Source organism: Amblyraja radiata, chromosome 4, assembly GCF_010909765.2.
Source record: "Amblyraja radiata isolate CabotCenter1 chromosome 4, sAmbRad1.1.pri, whole genome shotgun sequence".
Taxonomy (NCBI): domain Eukaryota; kingdom Metazoa; phylum Chordata; class Chondrichthyes; order Rajiformes; family Rajidae; genus Amblyraja; species Amblyraja radiata.
Genome location: NC_045959.1, coordinates 30,792,585 through 30,814,522, shown reverse-complemented (window position 1 = coordinate 30,814,522; position 21,938 = coordinate 30,792,585). Strand labels below are relative to the sequence as shown.

The 21,938-nt window shown below is 42.4% G+C and overlaps 1 protein-coding gene across 2 annotated transcripts in view; it reads right to left on the bottom strand.

The window, feature by feature from the left end:
- Positions 1-20,417, bottom strand: part of dscc1 (DNA replication and sister chromatid cohesion 1) — a 34,813-nt gene extending 14,396 nt beyond the window's left edge. Inside the window, exons 1-7 of one of the 2 annotated variants that reach the window (XM_033019191.1) lie at positions 20,346-20,417; positions 20,115-20,312; positions 16,024-16,192; positions 13,219-13,353; positions 12,194-12,284; positions 10,817-10,955; positions 1,427-1,479 (exon numbers count right to left, since the gene is read on the bottom strand). In XM_033019191.1, coding sequence (XP_032875082.1) covers positions 1,427-1,479; positions 10,817-10,955; positions 12,194-12,284; positions 13,219-13,353; positions 16,024-16,192; positions 20,115-20,284 — 757 coding nt within the window. In that variant the 5' untranslated portion in view covers positions 20,285-20,312; positions 20,346-20,417. Of the gene's footprint in view, positions 1-1,426; positions 1,480-10,816; positions 10,956-12,193; positions 12,285-13,218; positions 13,354-16,023; positions 16,193-20,114 lie in introns of both variants that reach the window. The other variant, XM_033019190.1, reaches the window with a different exon arrangement.
- Between the last annotated feature and the right edge of the window lie 1,521 nt (positions 20,418-21,938).

The following is a 21,938-nucleotide window of genomic DNA, read 5'->3' as shown; positions in this document are numbered from 1 at the left end:
GGTGCTACATCTTGGCAGGACAAATCATAATAGGACGTACATGGTGAATGGTAGTGAATTGAGGAATGCAGGTGAACAGAAGGATCTGGGAATAACTGTGCAGTTCCCTGAAAGTGGAATCTCATGTAGATAGGGTGGTAAAGAAAGCTTTTGGTGTGCTGGCCTTTATAAATCAGAGCATTGAGTATAGAAGTTGGGATGTAATGTTAAAATTGTACAAGGCATTGGTGAGGCCAATTCTGGAGTATGGTGTACAATTTTGGTCGCCTAATTATAGGAAGGATGTCAACAAAATAGAGAGAGTACAGAGGAGATTTACTAGAATGTTGCCTGGGTTTCAGCAACTAAGTTACAGAGAAAGGTTGAACAAGTTAGGGCTTTATTCTTTGGAGCGCAGAAGGTTAAGGGGGGACTTGATAGAGGTCTTTAAAATGATGAGAGGGATAGACAGAGTTGACGTGGATAAGCTTTTCCCACTGAGAGTAGGGAAGATTCAAACAAGGGGACATGACTTGAGAATTAAGGGACAGAAGTTTAGGGGTAACATGAGGGGGAACTTCATTACTCAGAGAGTGGTGGCTGTGTGGAATGAGCTTCCAGTGAAGGTGGTGGAGGCAGGTTCGTTTTTATCATTTAAAAATAAATTGGATAGTTATATGGACGGGAAAGGAATGGAGGGTTATGGTTTGAGCGCAGGTATATGGGACTAGGGGAGAATACGTGTTCGGCACGGACTAGAAGGGTCGAGATGGCCTGTTTCCGTGCTGTAATTGTTATATGGTTATATATGGATGAGATAGATATCAGGCATATTAATAAACAGACCGTGCTTTCAGAACCAGGTTCACTGCCAGCTGAGTTGTTCCAATGCAGCAGCTTATGCAAGCGAAGTGGTCAAAAGTTTGGATGATATGATTTTTGTCTGATATTTCCTTGCGGACAATTGGACAGGAACACCGATGAAGCCCAGAAAGACAGAACCATGCTTGATCTTTACAAAAATAAAAGTAGAATTTAGCTCTGGATATCACAAATGTAGCAAATGATGTAGGTACAAGGCATGAAAGAAACATGTCGAGTTTGATTATGGGCCAAGATCAAGTCAGCAACTTTCAAGCACAACAGCACAGGCAATATTAAAATGTACTTTAGCAGCCCTTAAAAAAACTAATAGATCAATCACTTCAAGTTCACTGGTCATGTAATAATTGCGAATCGGCTCCGAATCAAACAGAGTTAATGCCCTCAGTGGTGAATCAAACCATTGAAACCTGGCACCTTTACTGAGAGGAGTGTTATTGGAAGAAAATCAGAAGAAAGCAAATAACATAAATCTAGCTGATTGGACCAACTAAATACACGACTGTACGTTTCAATGTTAGAAACCAATTGTTACCATAATATTTGCAAGTAGGACATCACTCACCATCACTTGTGTATGCTTTGCCATAACTATTCAGGCTATGCTCTATCATTTCCCTGTTGGAGAAGAAGCATAACCGGTTAGTTTATCGTAATAAATAGATAGATAAAATGGACTCGACTCTTATTAAGCGGGAGGAAAATCTCAGATGGTCAATCAATGCTTTGAAAATATTTAGAAAAGGAATGAAATGGCTTTGTAATTAAAATAGTTTTTTTATATCAGAAAGCAGAACAAAACGGCAAATATTGGAAATATGATTTATTTTTAAAGTAACAGCAGGTGAAACTTCAAAACATCAAAAGGTGCTTCACTGAGGTATTTTCAAATGGAAACAAAAAAGCAGGCAAAAGGTTCCATGGCTGACCAAGGAGGAAAATGAAACTTGGAACAGGATTCAGCAGAGGCAGGAGAAATCATTTGAAAATCTGAAAATCTCTAAACTATAACTGAACTTGCTGCTTTCCACAATGATGTTATACAAACTGCAATGCATGATGACTAAATCAAAAACACTGCTTGTGGTTTGGAAAGTATCTGAAATGCTAACCAATACCAAAACTGTGCCAGAAGGGTCTTGACCCGAAATGTCACCCATTCCTTTAATCCAGAGACGTTGCTGGTCCCGCTGAGTATCTCCAGCATTTTGTGTCTATCCACAATAACCATGCAAGATTCTACTACATCACTCATGGTAACAGATGCTAATATTGAACTACATCATCAAGGATCATCCATGCACACAACGCAGCAAAGAGAACACGATGGGACAGATATCAGGCATATTAATAAACAGACCGTGCTTTCAGAACCAGGTTCACTGCCAGCTGAGCTGTTCCGATGCAGCAGTTTATGCAAATAAAGTGAAGTCAAAAGTTTGGATGATATAGATTTTGTCAGATATTTACTTGCGGATAATTGCACAGAAACACCGATGAAGCTCAGAAATACAAGTCCCTTCATGTTCAATTGTTTTTCCCAGTGTTAGATACACGTTAACCAGATTGTTGTAGCATGGATGATAATCTAACATTTTATTGGAGACATTCAATGTATCATTGTATTAAACTTGTATTATAAGTAGTGACTAATAGTTCAGGCTATCAAGTAAATCAGGATAATGTTTTGAAGTCACATTTCTTAGTTGCTCTCCACAAAGCTCAAGCTATCAAGAAGTTATCAAACACAGATTTGCTAAAATGATTGTTAATCTGGCAGATTGATATTGTACGAAGTACTGTACAAAATGAAAAGACTTTTCCAAATAACAGTCAAAGAAAATGTGCATGTGGTGATGAAACTACACAGGCTTGGTGAGGATAGAAACAAAGATAAAACATTGTGTGCTGAAATATATAATATGTTGGGTCATACCAAAGTAAGAGCCTTTCTTATTTATGCCTATCAAGGCAGCTTTTATCTTCATTACCCTATTTTTCATGATAGTATTGACGCACATGGTGAACTCGTGCAAAGTCATTCAGATTGCCATGGCAACAGCAAACACTCTTTCCCTCTGACTCATCATGAGCAACAAAACACACAGATCCACATTTTATAAGCACATTATTTGACATTATTTCTCTGAAATATAGAACCAAACACCAACAAGATTATCAGAGCATGCATTTACTTCACCAACATAGATATGTAGAAGGCATAATTCGCAAGTTTACAGATGACCATAAAGTGGGAGATATCGTCAATAATGAAGATGGCTATCAAAAGTTACAGCAGATTCTTCATGAGTTGGGCACGTGGGCTGAGGAATGGTTAATGGAGTTTAATGCAGATAAATGTGAGGTGTTACAATTGGGGAAGTCAAACCAGGCAGGCCCTTCACAGTTAGTGGCAGGGTCTTAAAGAGTGTTGTCTAGTAGAGGGATCCAGGAGTGCAAGTGCATAGTTTCTCGTCATGGGTAGATAGAGTGGGCAAGAGGCTTTTAGCACTTGGCCTTCATCTTTCAGGGTATTGAGTATAGAAGTTGAGATGTTATGTTGCAATCGTACAAAACTTTGTTGAGGTCACATTTGGAGTAGTGTGTTCAGCTTTGCTCCACCTTGCTCTCAAAAGGATGCTAAGCTGGAACGAGTCCAGAGAAATATGAGGATATTGCCAGGAGTTGAGGGCTTGAATTGTAGGGAGAGGTTGGGCAGGCTAGGATTTAATTCCTTTCATCGCAGGAGGATGAGGGATGATATTATGGAGGCGTATAAGTTCATGAAGGGAATAGATCAGGTAAATGCACAATGTCTTTTACCCAGAGTGGCAGAATAAAAAACCAGGGGTACATAGGTTTAAAGTGAAGGGGGAAAAAATGTAAGAGGAACTTGAGGGGAAACTTTTTAAACACGAAGGTGGTGAGTAAATGAACAAGCTGCCAGAGGAGGTAGTTGAGGCAGGTACTATAACAGTATTTTAAAGTCATTTGGACAAATACATGGATAAAAACATGTTTAGAGGGATATGTGCCAAACGTAGGCAAGTGAGATTAGTGTAGATGGGGGATCAAAGTCAGCATGGGCAAGTTGATCCAAACCATATATATAACCATATAACAATTACAGCACGGAAATAGGCCATCTCGACCCTTCTAGTCCGTGCCGAACACGTATTCTCCCCTCGTCCCATACACCTGCGCTCAGACCATAACCCTCCATTCCTTTCCCGTCCATATAACTATCCAATTTATTTTTAAATGATAAAAACGAACCTGCCTCCACCACCTTCACTGGAAGCTCATTCCACACAGCCACCACTCTCTGAGTAAAGAAGTTCCCCCTCATGTTACCCCTAAACTTCTGTCCCTTAATTCTCAAGTCATGTCCCCTTGTTTGAATCTTCCCTACTCTCAGTGGGAAAAGCTTATCCACGTCAACTCTGTCTATCCCTCTCATCATTTTAAAGACCTCTATCAAGTCCCCCCTTAACCTTCTGCGCTCCAAAGAATAAAGCCCTAACTTGTTCAACCTTTCTCTGTAACTTAGTTGCTGAAACCCAGGCAACATTCTAGTAAATCTCCTCTGTACTCTCTCTATTTTGTTGACATCCTTCCTATAATTAGGCGACCAAAATTGTACACCATACTCCAGAATTGGCCTCACCAATGCCTTGTTCAATTTTAACATTACATCCCAACTTCTATACTCAATGCTCTGATTTATAAAGGCCAGCACACCAAAAGCTTTCTTTACCACCCTATCTACATGAGATTCCACTTTCAGGGAACTGTGCACAGTTATTCCCAGATCCCTCTGTTCACCTGCATTCTTCAATTCCCTACCATTTACCAACAGTCCGTTGCAGGGGTGGAAGGGGTCTCTCATGATATTGTTGGCTCTGGAGTTGCACCTCCTGATGTATAGTTCCTGCAGGGGGGCAAGTGAAGTTCTCATAGTGTATGGGAATTTCACTTGCCCCCCTGCAGGAACTATACATCAGGAGGTGCAACTCCAGAGCCAACAATATCATGAGAGACCCCTTCCACCCCTGCAACGGACTGTTCCAGCTGCTACGGTCAGGCAAACGCCTCCGTTGCCATGCAGTGAGAACGGAGAGGTTGAGAAGGAGTTTCTTCCCAGAGGCCATTCGGACTGTAAACGCCTATCTCACCAGGGACTAACTCTACTGAACGTTTTTCCTTCCATTATTTATTATGTAAAAGAATATGTGTGTTATGATTGTGTTTATAGTTTGTTTGGTTGTTTGGTTGTTTGTCTTTTGCACAAAAGTCCGCGAGCATTGCCACTTTCATTTCACTGCACATCTCGTATGTGTATGTGACAAATAAACTTGACTTGACTTGACTATTTTGATTTGGCCTGCCAAGATGTAGCACCTCACACTTATCAGCGTTAAACTCCATCTGCCATCTTTCAGCCCACTCTTCCAACTGGCATAAATCTCTCTGTAGACTTTGAAAATCTACTTCATTATCCACAACCCCACCTATCTTAGTATCATCTGCATACTTACTAATCCAATTTACCACACCATCATCCAGATCATTGATGTACATGACAAACAACAGTGGACCCAACACAGATCCCTGTGGCACCCCACTAGTCACTGGCCTCCAACCTGACAAACAACCATCCACCATTACTCTCTGGCATCTCCCATTCAGCCACTGTTGAATCCATCTTGCTACTCCACCATTAATACCCAACCATTGAACCTTCTTAACCAACCTTCCATGAGGAACCTTGTCAAAGGCCTTACTGAAGTCCATATATACAACATCCTCTGCTTTACCCTCATCAATTTCCCGAGTAACCTCTTCAAAAAATTCAAGAAGATTAGTCAAACACGACCACCCAAAGGGCCTGCTTCGTGCTGTGTGACTCTATATGCTTTTTATTACTGAGAAAAAATCATCTATATTAATAATTACACATTGACAAAGGCAGAACAACAAGACAGACACAAAATGCTGGAGTAACTCAGCGGGACAGGCAGCATCTCTGGATAGAAGGAATGGGTGACGTTTCGGGTCAAGACCCTTCTTCAGACTAAAAGTCAGGGGAGAGGGAGATACAGAGATAAGCAAGGGTAAAGTGTGAGAATGAGACAAAGGGGATGAGGCTCAAGAAAAAATCATTGTTAGCCAGGAGAAGCTGACAACAAAGCATACAGAGATAGAATTTAATCGGGGAGACTGTCAGACTGGTCAGAGAACAAGGAAGGGGGAGGAATGGAGAGAGAGGGAAAGCAAGAACAAGACCCTTTACATGGGTATTACCAAATAAAGTCTGACAAAGTCATAAATGGTTATATTAGTTCAGGTCACCCGAGGTTTACCAAGGAGGTAAATTTTCAGTTCAAAGAAAAAGGGAGAGAGGTACGACAGGTTTAGGAAGGAGATTCCAGAGTTTAGGACCAAAGCAGGTGAAGGATGACCAGCAGGTGACAAATTTCAAGGACAACGTCATAAATGAAGTAGCGCAGAAGATTATAGAGACAGATTTTTAATCAAGTCAGTGTTCATGATAGGTCAGCAAACACAAATGGCAAAGGCTTAATGGGACAATGTTATAATTAGTTATTTATAAATTATCAATAAACTGCAAACATTCACATAGCACTTGGAAGATCTCTTACTGCCCCAAATGCTCACAGCCGTGTTTCTCCCCATTTTTCTGTCAATGTTCATGTTTTCAAAAAATGCTCTGCTTGGAAATAAATTCTCGGGCCACATTTTTACACGCTAAGCTATTCTATTTTATAAAAATGTAAGCAACTGGAAATCAGATATCTATTGAATGCACTGCAAAGTCAGTAGCGTTCCTGTCAGGTTTTGTGTGTGCCCACTGTGTTGAGACGCGAAAAATCTTGATGTATACAGTGGCATCAAACAGCGTGCGAGCACGAGATGTCACTTGTGTCATTCTAGTCATGCACGCCAATGGCATTGAAGTGGTTGTGCACACATCATCCTTCCATACAAACCTCAGCAGCCAGCTCACACATCAAATCCACCTCCTGCAGTATGGGAATCAGAACTCATTCCTCATTCAATAATTGTAGTCCTAGTCCCAGCATTTACTCTGCATTTGTTAGATTTTATGTTTTCCTTAAAAGCATCTTTCACATACCATCAGGGACTCCATTTCACAATAAAATTGCAGACTTCCCAAGTATCTCAATTTTGGGAATGGAAGTTCAAGACAGTACAGAAAAACATCAATGAAGACAAAAGAGCTAACTTTCAGTAATATGTCCTTGAGAAGTCCCTTGCCTCCTGAAGGTATCACAAAATTCACCAGATAGTTCAAACTGCATATTTTCCATGGAAATGAAGCAAAATTGAGCATTTAAATAGAACAAATTATGTTTTTCCCCGTAGAAAACATAATTTACCATTAAATTAATGAGAAAAGTGTGTGGCACGGTGGCGCAGAGGTAGAGCTACTACATTACAGCACCAGAGATCCGGATTCGATCCTGACTACGGGTGCTGTCTGTACGGAGTTTGTACATTCTCCCAGTGACCTGCGTGGGTTTTCCCCGAGATATTCAGTTTCCTCCCACACTCCAAAGACGTACAGGTTTGTAGGTTAAAAAAAATGGTATGTGTGTGTGTGTGTGTGTGTGCGCGTGTGCGTGTGCGTGTGCGTGTTAGTGTTAATGTGCAGGGATCGCTGGTCGGTGCAGACTCGGTGGGCCTAAGGGCCTGTTTCCGCACTGTATCTCTAAACTAGTGCTGCAAAAACATTGTCGTATTTTTGTGTGCAAATGTCCAAAATATAGAGCGCAGATGTCATAACCTAACAAAAATCAAGCAGGTTTGGAAGACGTGTATTTATTAGTTTGCAGGACAGAAAGTCCATGCGGAACAATCACTATCTTTTAATTTGCGGCACGATAGTTAAGAGTTGAAATTCAAACGTTGTGGGAGATTAATGGCAGCTTACAATGATCATTAATTGCAACAGTGAAGCAAATACTACTGCCCCATGGTAAATTAGGACACATTTCAAGTGCAAACATATGCCTTGATGTTCTTCATATATTTAATCATTAATTCCTTCCGATATAGAGGAAACTTTAGTGATCAACCTAAATAGAAATTAAATCACAGTTTAAACGATGCCCTTGGAACAGTGACATGCTAGAAAATATGAGGATTTGTTTTTAACCTCAACAGTTGCTTGTGAATTTTCTTCTTTTACAGGCATATACAAAATGCACATATTTCCTGACCACCAATTAAATATCAATGTGCCATAATAAAGTCAAGGACCAATAGATAAATTATTTTTCATAATTCTGTACAACCAAAAAAACCAGAATAACAGAATTTGAATGGGTGCCTTCAAATTGGCAAACACACAAAACAAAAAATAAGCCATCCGCTGGTTTCAGCCAACATCCCCTGTGGCTTGTTTAAAACATAGAACATAGTAAACGATAGCACAGGAATCGTCCTTCCGTCTCACAATGTCCATGCCGAACATAATGCCAAGATAGACTAATCTCATCTGCTTATATGTGAGGGACACATTTCCATTCCCAACATATCCATGCGACTATCCAAAAGCCTCCACCACCACCTTGGCAGCACATATCTACTTAAAAAAAGTTTAAAAACTGGTCCTGCACATTTTCATTCATTTTTGACCCTCTCAGCTTAAAGCTACTGCTCTGAGTCTTTAATATTTCCACCCTGAGAAAAAAGTTCTAAATGACCCCCCTATCTACCCCTCTCATAATTTTAGATACTTCTGTAAACTCTCCCCTCAACCTCAGGCATTCTAGAGAAATCAATCCAAGTTTGTCCAACTTCCCCTTGCAGCTAATACCTCCTTCCCGGCTCTTTACCTCCTTCAAATGACGGATACAATACCAGATGCTCTCTTTACCAATCTATCTCCAAGTAATGTCATTCTCAGGGAGTTACGGACATGGAGCTCAAAATCCTTCTGCACATCAATGCTGTCAAGGACTTTCCCATCAACCATAGGCCTTCATACATTCGCAAAATGCATCGTTTCACAAATGCTCGGATTAAACTCCATCTGCCATTTCTCCACCAATTTCTGTAGTTGATCAATATCCCGCTCTATCCTTTGATAGCGTTCCTCACTGTCCTCATATCCCTCAATCTTGCAACTTCAACGATATGCAACCTAACTAACCCATTTACGTTCAAGTAATTTACATGGATCACAAACTTAGGTTCCTGCACAGAAAGCTGTGAAACGCCACTGATAACAGACCTCCAGCCAGAATAACACCTTCCACCATAGCTCTGTCTTGAGTAAGCCAGTTCTATCCATACAGCCAAGTCACTGTGAATCCCATGCATTTTAATCTTCTGGATCAGCCTACCATGTGGACGTTATCAAATGACTTGCTAAAACCTATGTCGACCACATCCTTATCCATCACCTTCTTCGCTTCCTCGAAAAAACTTGATCAAGTTAGAAGCTATGCTGACCCTCTCTAATTAGCCTAATTCTTATACAAATGGGAGTAAATCCTATCCCAAAGAATCCTCTCCAAAAGCTTCACTGCCACTGCTGAGGTGCACTGGCCTATAACTCCCTGGATTATCTTAACTTCCCTTCTTAAACAAAAGAACAACATCAGCTATTCTCCAGTCCTCCGAGACCTCGTCTGTGGCTAGTAGAGTTGTAAAGATCTTCGTTAAGGCTCCCTGCAAACTCCTCTCTTGCTTCTCTTAATAACCTGGGATCAATTCCATGAGGCTGTGGGGATTTATACATCTTAATGCCCTTTACGAGCTGTCCTCGCACATTATTAATCTGCACACTGATCTCACTCTTCTCCATGTCCTTCATTACATGTCATTGCGTACAGTTTTGGTCTCCTAATCTGAGGAAAGACATTCTTGCCAAAGAGGGAGTACAGAGAGGGTTCACCAGACTGATTCCAGGGATGTCAGGACTTTCATATGAAGAAAGACTGGATAGACTCGGCTTGTACTCGCTAGAATTTAGAAGATTGAGGGGGGATCTTATAGAAGCTTACAAAATTCTTAAGGGGTTGGACAGGCTAGATGCAGGAAGATTGTTCCCGATGTTGGGGAAGTCCAGAACAAGGGGTCACAGTTTACGGATAAGGGGGAAATATTTTAGGACCGAGATGAGAAAAACATTTTTCACACAGAGAGTGGTGAATCTCTGGGATTCTCTGCCGCAGAAGGTAGTTGAGGCCAGTTCATTGGCTATATTTAAGAGGGAGTTAGATGTGGCCCTTGTGGCTAAAGGGATCAGGGGGTATGGAGAGAAGGCAGGTACAGGATACTGAGTTGGATGATCAGCCATGATCATATTGAATGGCGGTGCAGGCTCGAAGGGCCGAATGGCCTAATCCTGCATCTATTTTCTATGTTTCTATGTTTCTATTACAGATGTAAAGTTCTTGTTTAGTCCCTCGCTTACATCCTCTGACTCCAAGTACAAATTCCCTCCTTTATCCATGAGCTAGCTACCCTACCTTCTTCCTAGTTACCCTAGTTTTGAATATCTAGCTGTAAATGACTTTAGTATTTGCCAAAGACATACCATGGCCTCTTTTGGCCCTTCTCATCGCCCACTTGACTTCTTCCCCACTTGTTTTATAGACCTCAAATGCCCGTCTGATTTCATCTTCTTAAGCCTTATACAACTTCATTTTTTTAAATTTGACAAAATTTATTACCTCTTTGGTCATTCAAGGATTTTCTCCCTTTACCTTGCAATCCTTATTCTTCCTCGTTGCTGGAACATGCTGATCCTGAACTCTGACCAGCTGGCCTTTAAAACAACCGCCCACATGTCTGATGCAGATTTACCCAACAAGAACCGCACCCAATTCACTCTCCCTGGCTCCTGCTCAATAACATTGTAATCGACCGTACTTCAGTTTGAACGGTTATTGCCACTCACCTTGGTTCAAGAAGTTCCAGTTCTTGAAGACAAATTTGGAGAGGAATCTTAGTGAAGGACCACGATTCGGAATCCACCAGCTGAGTCACATGATTCAGAAGCTTAATTTCATAATCAAGTTCCAGAATTCTCCAGTACCCTAATGTGGAGAAAGATGCACAGGGATGTACAAAACACCTCACACAAACAGAGAGTCCACACTGGAAAAAGAAAGCGCAGCATAAGAACAGGTTGTGTGCAGCCCACAATGCCCGCGTCAAACACAACGCCAAAATAAACAAATCTTATCTGCCTGCATATGATCTATATCCCCCCCATAGATGCTGCCTCACCCGCTGAGTTTCTCCAGCATTTTTGGCTACCTCCGATTTTCCAGCATCTGCAGTTCCTTCTTAAATACGATTGAAAAGCTTGGTTTAACAACATATGATCTCAGGCATGTTTTTTTGAGATATTTTGTTATCTAACTTGATACTCTAATAAGGTCCATCAAAAAGCCTTTACAAAAAGCCTCTACAAAGCCGAGTACAAAGTGAATTTACAGAAAACTCTGCTTTAAGTGTCGAATAGGTCAGGAGGACACATTATTATCAACAATGCTGAACACAAGATTCAACTGTCAGCTGCATATGCCAGTTTACCCACGAAACAAAATCAGATTCATTTCTGGTTTCTGGAGGGAGGGACAGATTGCATATTGCAAAAAGCCTTCAAGGGTACGGTATCTTTTGAGTTATCAGCCAACATATAGTTTGGTAGAAGGTACACAAAATTGCTGGGGAAACTCAACGGGTGCAGCAGCATCTATGGAGCGAAGGAAATAGGCAACGTTTCGGGCCGAAACCCCTCTCCGGAGACAGTTTCACAACCTCTCTCCGGATATAGTTTGGTAGATATGTGTTCATTTGCAGTACATAAGAAAGTACAATGACATCCAGCAAGTTTGTGAGATTTACACTTGCAGCCTTAGCACAACATCCAACACCCAGAAACAGTTTATAGGTTTATTATTACCAACGTGCAAATCCAGATTACAGGGCATCACAATTGAAAGCATTAGATTTAAAATGTATTGATTGCACAATAGGAGGTATGATGTTGAGAGTTGGGACCTTCAACTATCCAGAGCCTCAAACCACCTTCCATGCTAGCAGAGATTGACATCTTGTACTGAAGAGATATTTTGGAGACAGAGATCGTCCTCAGTGGGACTTCAACTCACTTACTATAATTATGAAACATCAGTGAAGAATCAGGGAAGAAGTCATGCAGAGGATTTACATCATGTTATGTGGATTTAGGTAAACATTTTAAGAAGGTACACTCAACTTGGCAGAAATTCACGACAATGCAAAAGCTTCTACTCTTCCAATTTACCTTCAATCTTGCATGCACGCAACTGCTGCAACTGCTGCATTATTTCCTGCTCACTTGCTTGAATACTTTCCATTAAATCTTCCATTGTATACTGTAGGAGAAAGAGGAAGTGACAGCAATCAAAAACCTGCACTTCAAATTGTAGATGTACTTCATTCTGCTGCACAGTATAACATGGCGCCCAGGCTAGCAGAATATACAGATTTAATTTTCTGGGAGATGATGCGCTGCAAAACTCGCTGAGTCATAACCCAAAAATCAAAGGAAGAATTAACCTACAAGTTACTTCCTCTCTCTGGTCAGTGCCTGATCAAGTTCCATGACAGATCTGATCACCAACCACACAACCAAACAATAATGCCTTTGGTCCTAGATAAAACAAAGTGAGGGCATACCAAGTCTGAGAACTTCCGGTACAATTGTACCTCTTAATCCGTAGATGGAAGTTCAAGTTATGCAGCCTTTGCACAATTGATTGAAGGTCACAAGCTCAGCAGATTTGCCCCACACCCAGTTCCACACAGAGCAGCTTGACTAGAGGCTTTGATGGTGGATGTGGAGAGGTTGTTTCCACAAGCGGCCGATTCTAGGACCAGGGATCATAGCCTCAGATTTAAAGGAAGTTCCGTTAGGAAGATGAGGAGGAATTTCTTTGGTCAGAGGGTGGTAAATCTGTGGAATTCTTTGCCACAGAAAGCTGTGGAGGACGTCAATTATATGTTTACGGCAGAGAAAGATAGATTCTTGATTAGTACAGGTGTCAGAGGTTATGGGGAGAAGGCAGGAGAATGGGGTTAGGAGGGAGAGATAGATCAGCCATGATTGTATGGCGGAGTAGGCTTGTTGGGCCACACAGCCTCATTCTGCTCCTATCATTATGACTATACAAATTCAAACTGCAGCTGTAGGGCCATGAGATCTGTCCTCAGCAACACAGGGATGAGGAATGGACAAAAGCCAACAAAACGTTCGGGCCAGAAATTCAGGTGTCAAGTAAGATATAAAAGAACACACATAAGCCATACCTTTGATCTTTCGGCATTTCTCTCAGTCCCACAAGAAGGTCCATTGTATGGGTTTTCCAATAGACATTTCTTCAATTTCCTCAATTTGGGCCATGATTTCTTCAACTCCCAATAACTTTTGGCAAAACCAAAAATCTGGATCAATGATATCACAGATAATTAAACACTATTATCACGTTTAATATACACTTTTTTTTTCAAAGATAGGGCTGACTATCTTTAAATTATAAATTATAAATGCAATTTCAATTAATTAATCCACTAAGAATTCAATTCTCACCATGACAATTGGGAAGTTTAAACGCCACTCAATTAATTAAACATATCTGAAATTTAAATAAAAAATCCCAGGCCACAAAAATATTGCAAAAACCAAACTAATTTCCAAATGTGCTTTAAGATGTACATACATGGATTTCAGTAAGGCTTTCTACAAGGTTCCACATGGTACACTGCTCTGGAAGGTTAGATCCCATGGGATACAAGGAAGGATGGCTGAATGGATAGAAGGAAGCAGAGGGTGAAGGAAGCAGAGGGTGATGGTGGAAGGTTGCTTTTTGGATGAGGCCTGTGACTAGTGGTGTGCCTCAGTTCAATGCTGAACCCATTGCTGTTTGCCATCTATATCAGTGATTTGGATGAGAACATCCATGATTAGGAAATTTGCATATGACACAAAAGACAATAGGTGCAGGAGTAGGCCATTCGGCTATTCGAGCCAGCACCGCCATTCAATGTGATCATGGCTGATCATCCCCAATCCTGCCTTCTCCCCATATCCCCTGACTCCGCTATCTTTAAGAACCTTATCTAGCTCTCTCTTGAAAGTAACCAGAGAACCAGCCTCCACTGCCCTCTAAGGCAGAGAATTCCACAGACTCACAACTCTCTGTGTGAAAAAGTGTTTCCTCATCTCCGTTCTAAATGGCTTACCCCTTATTCTTAAACTGTGGCCCCTGGCCACATACAAAAAGTGGGTGGGATTGTAGACAGCAAAGATGGGAGTCAAACATTGAAGCAGGTTCTTGATCAGTTGGGCAGGTGGGCTGAGGAATGGTTGATGAAATTTAATACAAAGAAATGTGAGATGTTGTGTTTTAGGAGCACTAACATGGGCAGAACCTACACAGTGAACAGTAGGGCTCTGGAGAGCGTTGTAGAGCAGAGGGATCTTGGAGTGCAGGTACATAGTTCGTTAAAATTGGCATCACAGGTAGATAGGGTGGTCAAAAAGGCTTTGGGCACAATTGGCCTTCATCAGTCAAAGCATTGAGTATAGAAGTTGAGAGGTCATGCTGCAGTTGTATAAGACGTTGGTGAGAAGCAGTGATTTACTGCTTCTCACCAACGTCTATGGAAGGCTACAAGCAAAGATCTGGAAAATGTGATTTGCACAGACAGGGATTTGATGACAGGCATGGAAAACCAAACCAGGAGAAATGGACGAGATAACCACGAGGGAAGCAATGGACGAGTGTTCGCAAATAGTTGAGAAATGTACAAGCTGAGAGCAGTCACTGACAGCCAGTACATCGGTAGGAAATTGAGAAAATAACCTATTTATTTTCTCCAGAGATGCTGCCTGACCTGCTGAGTTACTCCAGCATTGCCTGCCTATCTTTGGTATAAACCAGCGTCTGCAGTTCCTAATTATTACTGACAGGAAGTGGATTGGATATGAATGGTTCAAGTTCCACCATCGGTATTGCTCCATTTCAACATGGAAATAACAAGAGGGAGGCTCCGAGTACAATTTTGGATTGGATCATAGAAGTCCCAAAACACAATGCATCTGCCAGTAGAAATGATCAAATGTGACCAAGATAGAAAACTAAGTGCATTGGGGAAGACTCTTCCACCTAATTCCTCTGCCATTTATGCTTGTATTGAGACTGGATAAAGGTTTGTTGCATCTATTGCTTTAGTCTCATTCACAAAATCTTAATTACTGAATTACTCAAGATGCAGTTTTATTATCTTGCAAGCCTGGAACCCCAAATACCTCTGCTCTTCCACAACACTTCTTGATGTCTCAAAGCTTCTTTTTCCTTATCAAAATCAACTCAGATCAGTGATTGAAATACTCACTTGAATGAATGTGAATTATGACTAAAAGCTTGTATTAAAAATAGACTGAGAGTTGCTCAATCAAGTTCCTGTGACCCCCATACAATGGCTCTGCCAAGCTGTTGATGCAAACTGCCATGCAACTGAAATCAAAGCTGAAAAAATGATAGTGAAATCAAAAACAATTGCAATAGCCAAAAAAATATGAAATGTCCTCTGAAATGGCCCCGCAACCCGTGGAGTTTCGTTTAGAGATACAGTACGGAAACAGGCCCTACGGCCCATCAAGTCCGCACCGACCAGTGATCCCCACACATTAACACTATCCTACACACGCTAGGGACAATTTACATTTATACCAAGCCCTGAACGTCATTGGAGTGTAGGAGGAAACCGAAGATCTCGGAGAAAAAACACGCAGGTCACGGGGAGAACAGAACGTACAAACTCCATACAGGCAAGCACCCATACTCAGGATCGAACCCGGGTCTCTGGCGCTGTAAGGCAGTAGCTCTACCTCTGCGCCACCATGCTGCCCAGTTGCATCGTTATTTATGCTGACCATCCCACCACAGTCCCTGGGCGACTAGAGAAATAAATAAATTAAAAGTATTTTTAAAGTAATGCTCAGGCAATACCAACATTGAAAGAATTATGTTTTGAAAGACACGTCAGTTTGACAATATGCATGCAGTTAATTCTTCCTTAAAAAAGTCCATGTTTATATAAAAGTCTTACCTGACAATGCATCACACATCGTGTACTTGTGTTGGATGAAAGTTGATCTGGGGTTTTACAATCGGGTATGATGAGCAGCATGTTCGATGTATCAGCCATCTTCAAGTCATAGGTTTTATCCTCACTGCACAATACAGCATGTTCATCCTTATCACCTCGAATAATCAATCTAAAAGCAGGAAACAACATGGAAAACTGATTACACAATGTTTAAACTGCCTCATTTGCCTTATTCCAACTTATTTGGAAATGTCAAAATCAAAATGTGTGTACTCGTCAGTTATCCAATGTCCCAATTTGTAATTGATTGACGAATCATTTAAGATATCTGTGGAAAGGTTTTGATGGTCAATGTGATAAAGTTATTTTACCAACTCACGACCACACTGATTTTAAGTTTTTTTGTAAAACGCCTACTAAGCAAATGTCTGCATCTCAGATTCAGATGCAAAACTTTATTGTCATTGTGCAGTGTACAAGTACAGAGACAAGAAAATGCAGTTAGCATCTCACCCAGAAGTGGGAACACAGAATAATGGAACAATAAAATATATATATGTATATACAGTAGCAGTAGTGCAATTATCGGGGGGGGGGGGGGGGGGGGGGATCAGTCACTGGGGGAAGGAGTGTCCAACGGGGGGAGTGACTGGCAATCACCAAGGCGTGGAGTTAAGTTGTGTAACAGCCGCAGGGAAGAAGCTGTTCCTGAACCTGTTGGTCCGGGAACAGAGAGACCTGTAGCGCCTCCCAGATGGGAGGAGGGTAAACAATCTGTGGTTGGGGTGAGAGCAGTCCTTGACGATGCTGCGCGCCCTTCGCGGACATCGCCTGCTCTGGACAGACTCAATGGAGGGGAGTGAGGAACCGGTGATGCGTTGGGCAGTTTTCACCACCCTCTGCAGTGCTTTCCGGTCGGAGACAGAGCAGTTGCCAAACCATACTGTGATACAGTTGGTAAGGATGCTCTCGATGGCGCAGCGGTAGAAGTTCACCAGAATCTGAGGAGACAGATGGACCTTCTTCAGTCTCCTCAGGAAGAAGAGACGCTGGTGAGCCTTCTTGACCAGAGTTGAGGTATTGTGGGTCCCAGAGAGGTCATCAGAGATGTTGACCCCCCCCCCAGAAACCTGAAGCTGGAAACATGCTCCACCTCCGTCCCGTTAATATGGATGGGGGTGTGCGTGCCCCCCTAGACCTTCTGTAGTCCACAATGAGCTCCTTGGTCTTCTTGGTGTTAAGGGCCAGGTTGTTGTCAGCGCACCATGCTGCTAGGAGCTGGACCTCCTCCCTATAGGCCGACATCGTTGTCGCTGATGAGGCCAATCACCGTTGCAGCATCTGTATACTTGATGATGGTGTTAGTACCATGTACAGGTGTGCAGTCGTAGGTGAAGAGGGAGTAGAGGAGGGGGCTCAGCACACAGCCCTGTGGAACGCCGGTGTTCAGGTTGAGGGTTGAAGAGGTGTGGTTGTCTGACCTAACAGACTGGGGTCTGTTGGTTAGAAAGTCCAGTATTCAGTTGCAGAGGGAGGGGTCGATGCCCAGGTCATTGAGTTTGGTGATCAGTTTGGAGGGGATAATGGTGTTGAATGCTGAGCTAAAGTCGATGAACAGCATTCTCACATAGGTGTCTCTGTTGTCGAGGTGGGAGAGGGCGGAGTGAAGTGCCGTTGAGATGGCATCCTCTGTACTCCTGTTCTTGTGGTAGGCGAACTGATAGGGGTCCAGTGTGGGAGGTAGGCAGCCTTTGAGGTGTGCCAGGACCAGCTTCTCGAAGCACTTAGTGATGATGGGAGTAAGTGCAACTGGGCGGAAGTCGTTGAGGCTTGCCGCAGTGGAGTGTTTTGGCACCGGCACGATGGAGGTGGTTTTAAGGCACATGGGGACAACTGCTTCGGCAAGTGACAGGTTGAAGATGTCCTTCCAGACGTCTGTCAGCTGCGCAGCACAGGCCCTGAGGACTCGCCCGGGGATGCCGGCAGGGCCAGCAGCCTTTCGTGCATTAATCCTGCTCAGTGCTGCATACACGTCGATGGGGGTGAGTGCGAGGGGTTAGTGATCAGCAGCGAGCACAGCCTTGATGGCCATCTCTTGTCTCTGAACCACACTGCTTGTAATAACTGTGATATTTGCCTCTTAAAGTTCCCTTCAAACTACATGTTGTACTATCAATAAAACTGTCTATGCCACCTCCATTACATTTCCCTGTTAAGTCTCCTGCTTTAGCTCACCTGGTGTTAAAACATTGTGTCTTTCTCAATGCCCTTTACTAGTCTACCTTGTTCAAACTTAAGGTTTTCTAAAATTATAACATAAACTTGGATTGTTAGCATTCAACTTCAGCCTTGTGTTCAGAAACATTCACAGACTCCCAATAAAGCTACACACATATTTAAGTAAGTAGGAACTGCAGATGCTGGTTTACACCGAAGACGTCGACACAAAATGCTGGGGTAACTCAGTGGGTCAGGCAGCATCTCTCGAGAAAAATAATTAGTGATATTTTGGGTCCGAACCCTTCCCACCAAAAAAGTCACCTATTCTTTTCCACGAGATGTTGCTTGACCCGCTGAGTTTCTCCAGCATTTTGTGTCTCTTACGCCTATTTAAGATTTTCATTTGCATTTTGAAATCCTCATCTGTGATATTTTCCAGCCATACAATGCTCTCCACCCTTTTAATCACTCCACAATCAACGTCCTTGCCTTCCCCCACAAGGGTCTAGACTTGTGGAATTCTTCGCCACAGGAGGCTGTGGAGTCAGTGGATATTTTAAAGGCATAGATTCTTGATGAGTACGGGTGTCACGGGTTATGGGGAGAAGGCAGGAGAATGGGGTTAGAGAGATAGAACTGCCATGATTGCATGGCGGAGTAGACTTGATGGGCCGAATGTCCTAATTTTTCTCCTATCACTTATGAACGGACTAGTTATGAACTATGTGGTATTTAATGCCCAACCGTGGCTCCTTCTCTGCTCCACTCTGTTCCTTACAAACACTCCTGAAAACATAACTCTTTCCTGGGCTCTGGATTACATGCTCAGATATCTCCTTGTGTGGTTTGGTAATGATTCCTGGATGCACTTTTTCATATTTGATAATATTTAAAATAGCACTTAAGTACACACTGTACCATTTATTTCTAGTTATATCCCCCAAAATATTAACTCCACAATTAATGGGAATATTCATTTAATCTTTGAATGTTCTTAGATCTTAGAAAGGTTTTGGGGAATTAAAGGCAAGGTCCAATATGCAGCACAAAATGCTGGAGTAACTCAGCGAACTATCATCTTATCGTGTCTGTCATGGTTCAATCAGTGGCATTCTCTCTTTAGAGTCAGAAGCAAAGATACTAGAACGCATCTTCGGTCAGAAGGCCATGGGTTGGAGTCCAAATCCCACTCCAGAGATGCGACACCAGTTCAACAGGGAGGAGTCATAAGAGACAGCAGAAGCTGGAATCTTGAGCAAAAGCCAAAGTGATGCAGGAACATGAACCCTTCTGAGTTCCACCAGTACTTTGTGTTTTGCTCGGCTTTGAGGTTGCTCTGCCAAAGATACCATATAAGGATGACTGTCTTAAATCAAAAGTCTGATCTGCTCTCTCCCCTTCCTTTGCTGTTATCCGTTTCTGAATCAGAAAGGAGAGTGGATCCCAGTATTCTATGAAGCGTGCCTCAGTGGATATCACGATAGATTTTCGAGTTGTCACAGGGTCAGTCATGGGATCTACAAGCAGGCTAGCGGATTTTATGCAACAACTGGAACAATCTGAATTCGCTCATGCTTCTTGAGGTTGTGAATGATGGATGTGCAAAATAAAACGGCGCAGGAAACATCCAATAGTTTGAGCAGCATGTGTAGTGGGGGGGAAATGAATTATCAATGATAGCTCATCAAAACTGAAATGTTGGCAACTTCTCTCTCCACAGACCCTATCCGAACTGTTGTTTCCAGCCTCTTGGGCTTTTTAGTTTCAGATTTCCAGCAATTTGTTGTTTGTCTAATTATCTAAAACTAGTTGCATTTAATCTCGCATGGGCAACTAGAACGTATGAAAAGGCGATTCAGCACGAATCCTACCTCTGTCCGGATTCAATGTATTTACAAAGCGTTTCATCCAGTTCCATTAGGCAGTAATCGCCCGAACTGACACTCTCACTGAACGATATACATTGTACCGACGGCAGGAGTTCGGCCGGCTCCAATTTCGCCACTTCTAAAGTTGCCTGAATTTCCGCCAAAGTCCTCATCTCTTCAAACGGCAAACAATAAAACCGTGCAGGACACCAAAGATCTCTGCTCTAAGATCTTTGCAGGACACCGGTGGACAACGCACTGTTTCTCAGCCCAGTGTGGGAGAGTGGCGCACGATAGAGCCAATGGAATAAGGAGCGGGGCCCGCAAACATGTAGCAATTTAAGACTGTATCCAATCTCAGCCAAAGGCGGGACAACTGAATACTTCCGCAATTAAAAAAAAGCGCGCCACTTTCCAGGAAACTGTATTTAGAAAAACAAACCCTCGAGATAAGACAAGCTGAAGTAGTCTTCTGTTGTGCATGCATACAGTGGAATTATAAGAAAGTACATAATACGATTGAAGGTAGACACAAAATGCTGGAGTAACTCAGCGGGACAGGCAGCATCTCTGGAGAGAAGGAATGGGTGACGTTTCAGGTCGAGACACTTCTTCAGACTATTGAACTGGATTTAAGAAATGAAAAATCAAAACAGCTGCAGTTGCTGGAAATCTAAATTAAAAAGATAAAATGCTGGAATATTCGGCAAGTCAGGCCGCATCTGTGGGAAGAGAAACAGTTAACGTTTAATGTCGCCCTTGTTAAACTGCATGTGAAATTGGGGGAGGTGTTTAATAGGAGAAAATCTGGGTGAGGTGCAAGATAAGCTGTACAGAAAGTTACATGGCCAATGGGGGGAAACCTGAGAGTGAAAACATAGCAAAATAATGTAGGAGTTGTGAGAAGCCGAATGGAGAGCGAGAACAGATAAAATATGTTGTAAAATGTGCAACAGGGCGGCATGCCTGGCAGGTCAAGTTAGGTATCTCTTCCAGTGAGAGAAAACAAGGGGGGAAAAGAATCATCTAATCATGTCACAAATAGATGACTGATACTGTCAGAAGTAATTTGAAGTTGTAGAAGGCAATGAATGGCTGTGCTGGCTCGAAGGGCTGAATGGCCTATTTTCTATGTAATATGCACGGACCACATGGAAGATGAGGTTCTGTTCCTCTAACTTGCATTATTCCATATAGCAGTATGAGACTGATGGAACAAAGTGTAGAATTAAACTGACAAGCAACGAGAAGTGTGTAGGAAAGAACTGCAGATGCTGGTTTAAACGAAAAATAGACACAAAAAGTTGGAGTACCTCAATGGGGTAGACAGCATCTCTGGAGAGAAGGAATAGGTGACGTTTCGGGTTGAGACCCTTCAGAACGAGAAGGTCAGTTAGCCCTGCAGATTCCACAAAGCAATCATCCAATCTGTATTTGGTTTCTCCAGTACAAAGGAGACCACATTATGAACACCGAACGCAGTACATTAGCTGGGAAGAAGTGCGGGTGGATCACTGCTTCACCTAAAAAAAATCCTGATGTTGAGTCGGGAAGAGGTGAAAGGACAAGTATTGCTTGTAAGTATAGGGTGATTTCACGAAAGGTCACTGGAGCGTAAATCCCCACTCACGTGACCGAAAATTTTAACTGGGGGACAAGCGTCACGTCCGGTACATGTTAGTGGATGGGAAAACACGCACTTTCACACCCGTTAAAAACATCGAAAACGGCCCGTTTTTGAGCTGCAATTAAGTGAGCCAGTCGGGGTGACCGTGAGGAACAGCTACCTAAATTTACAGTCCAAAAAAAAGATAGAAACTAAGGTAA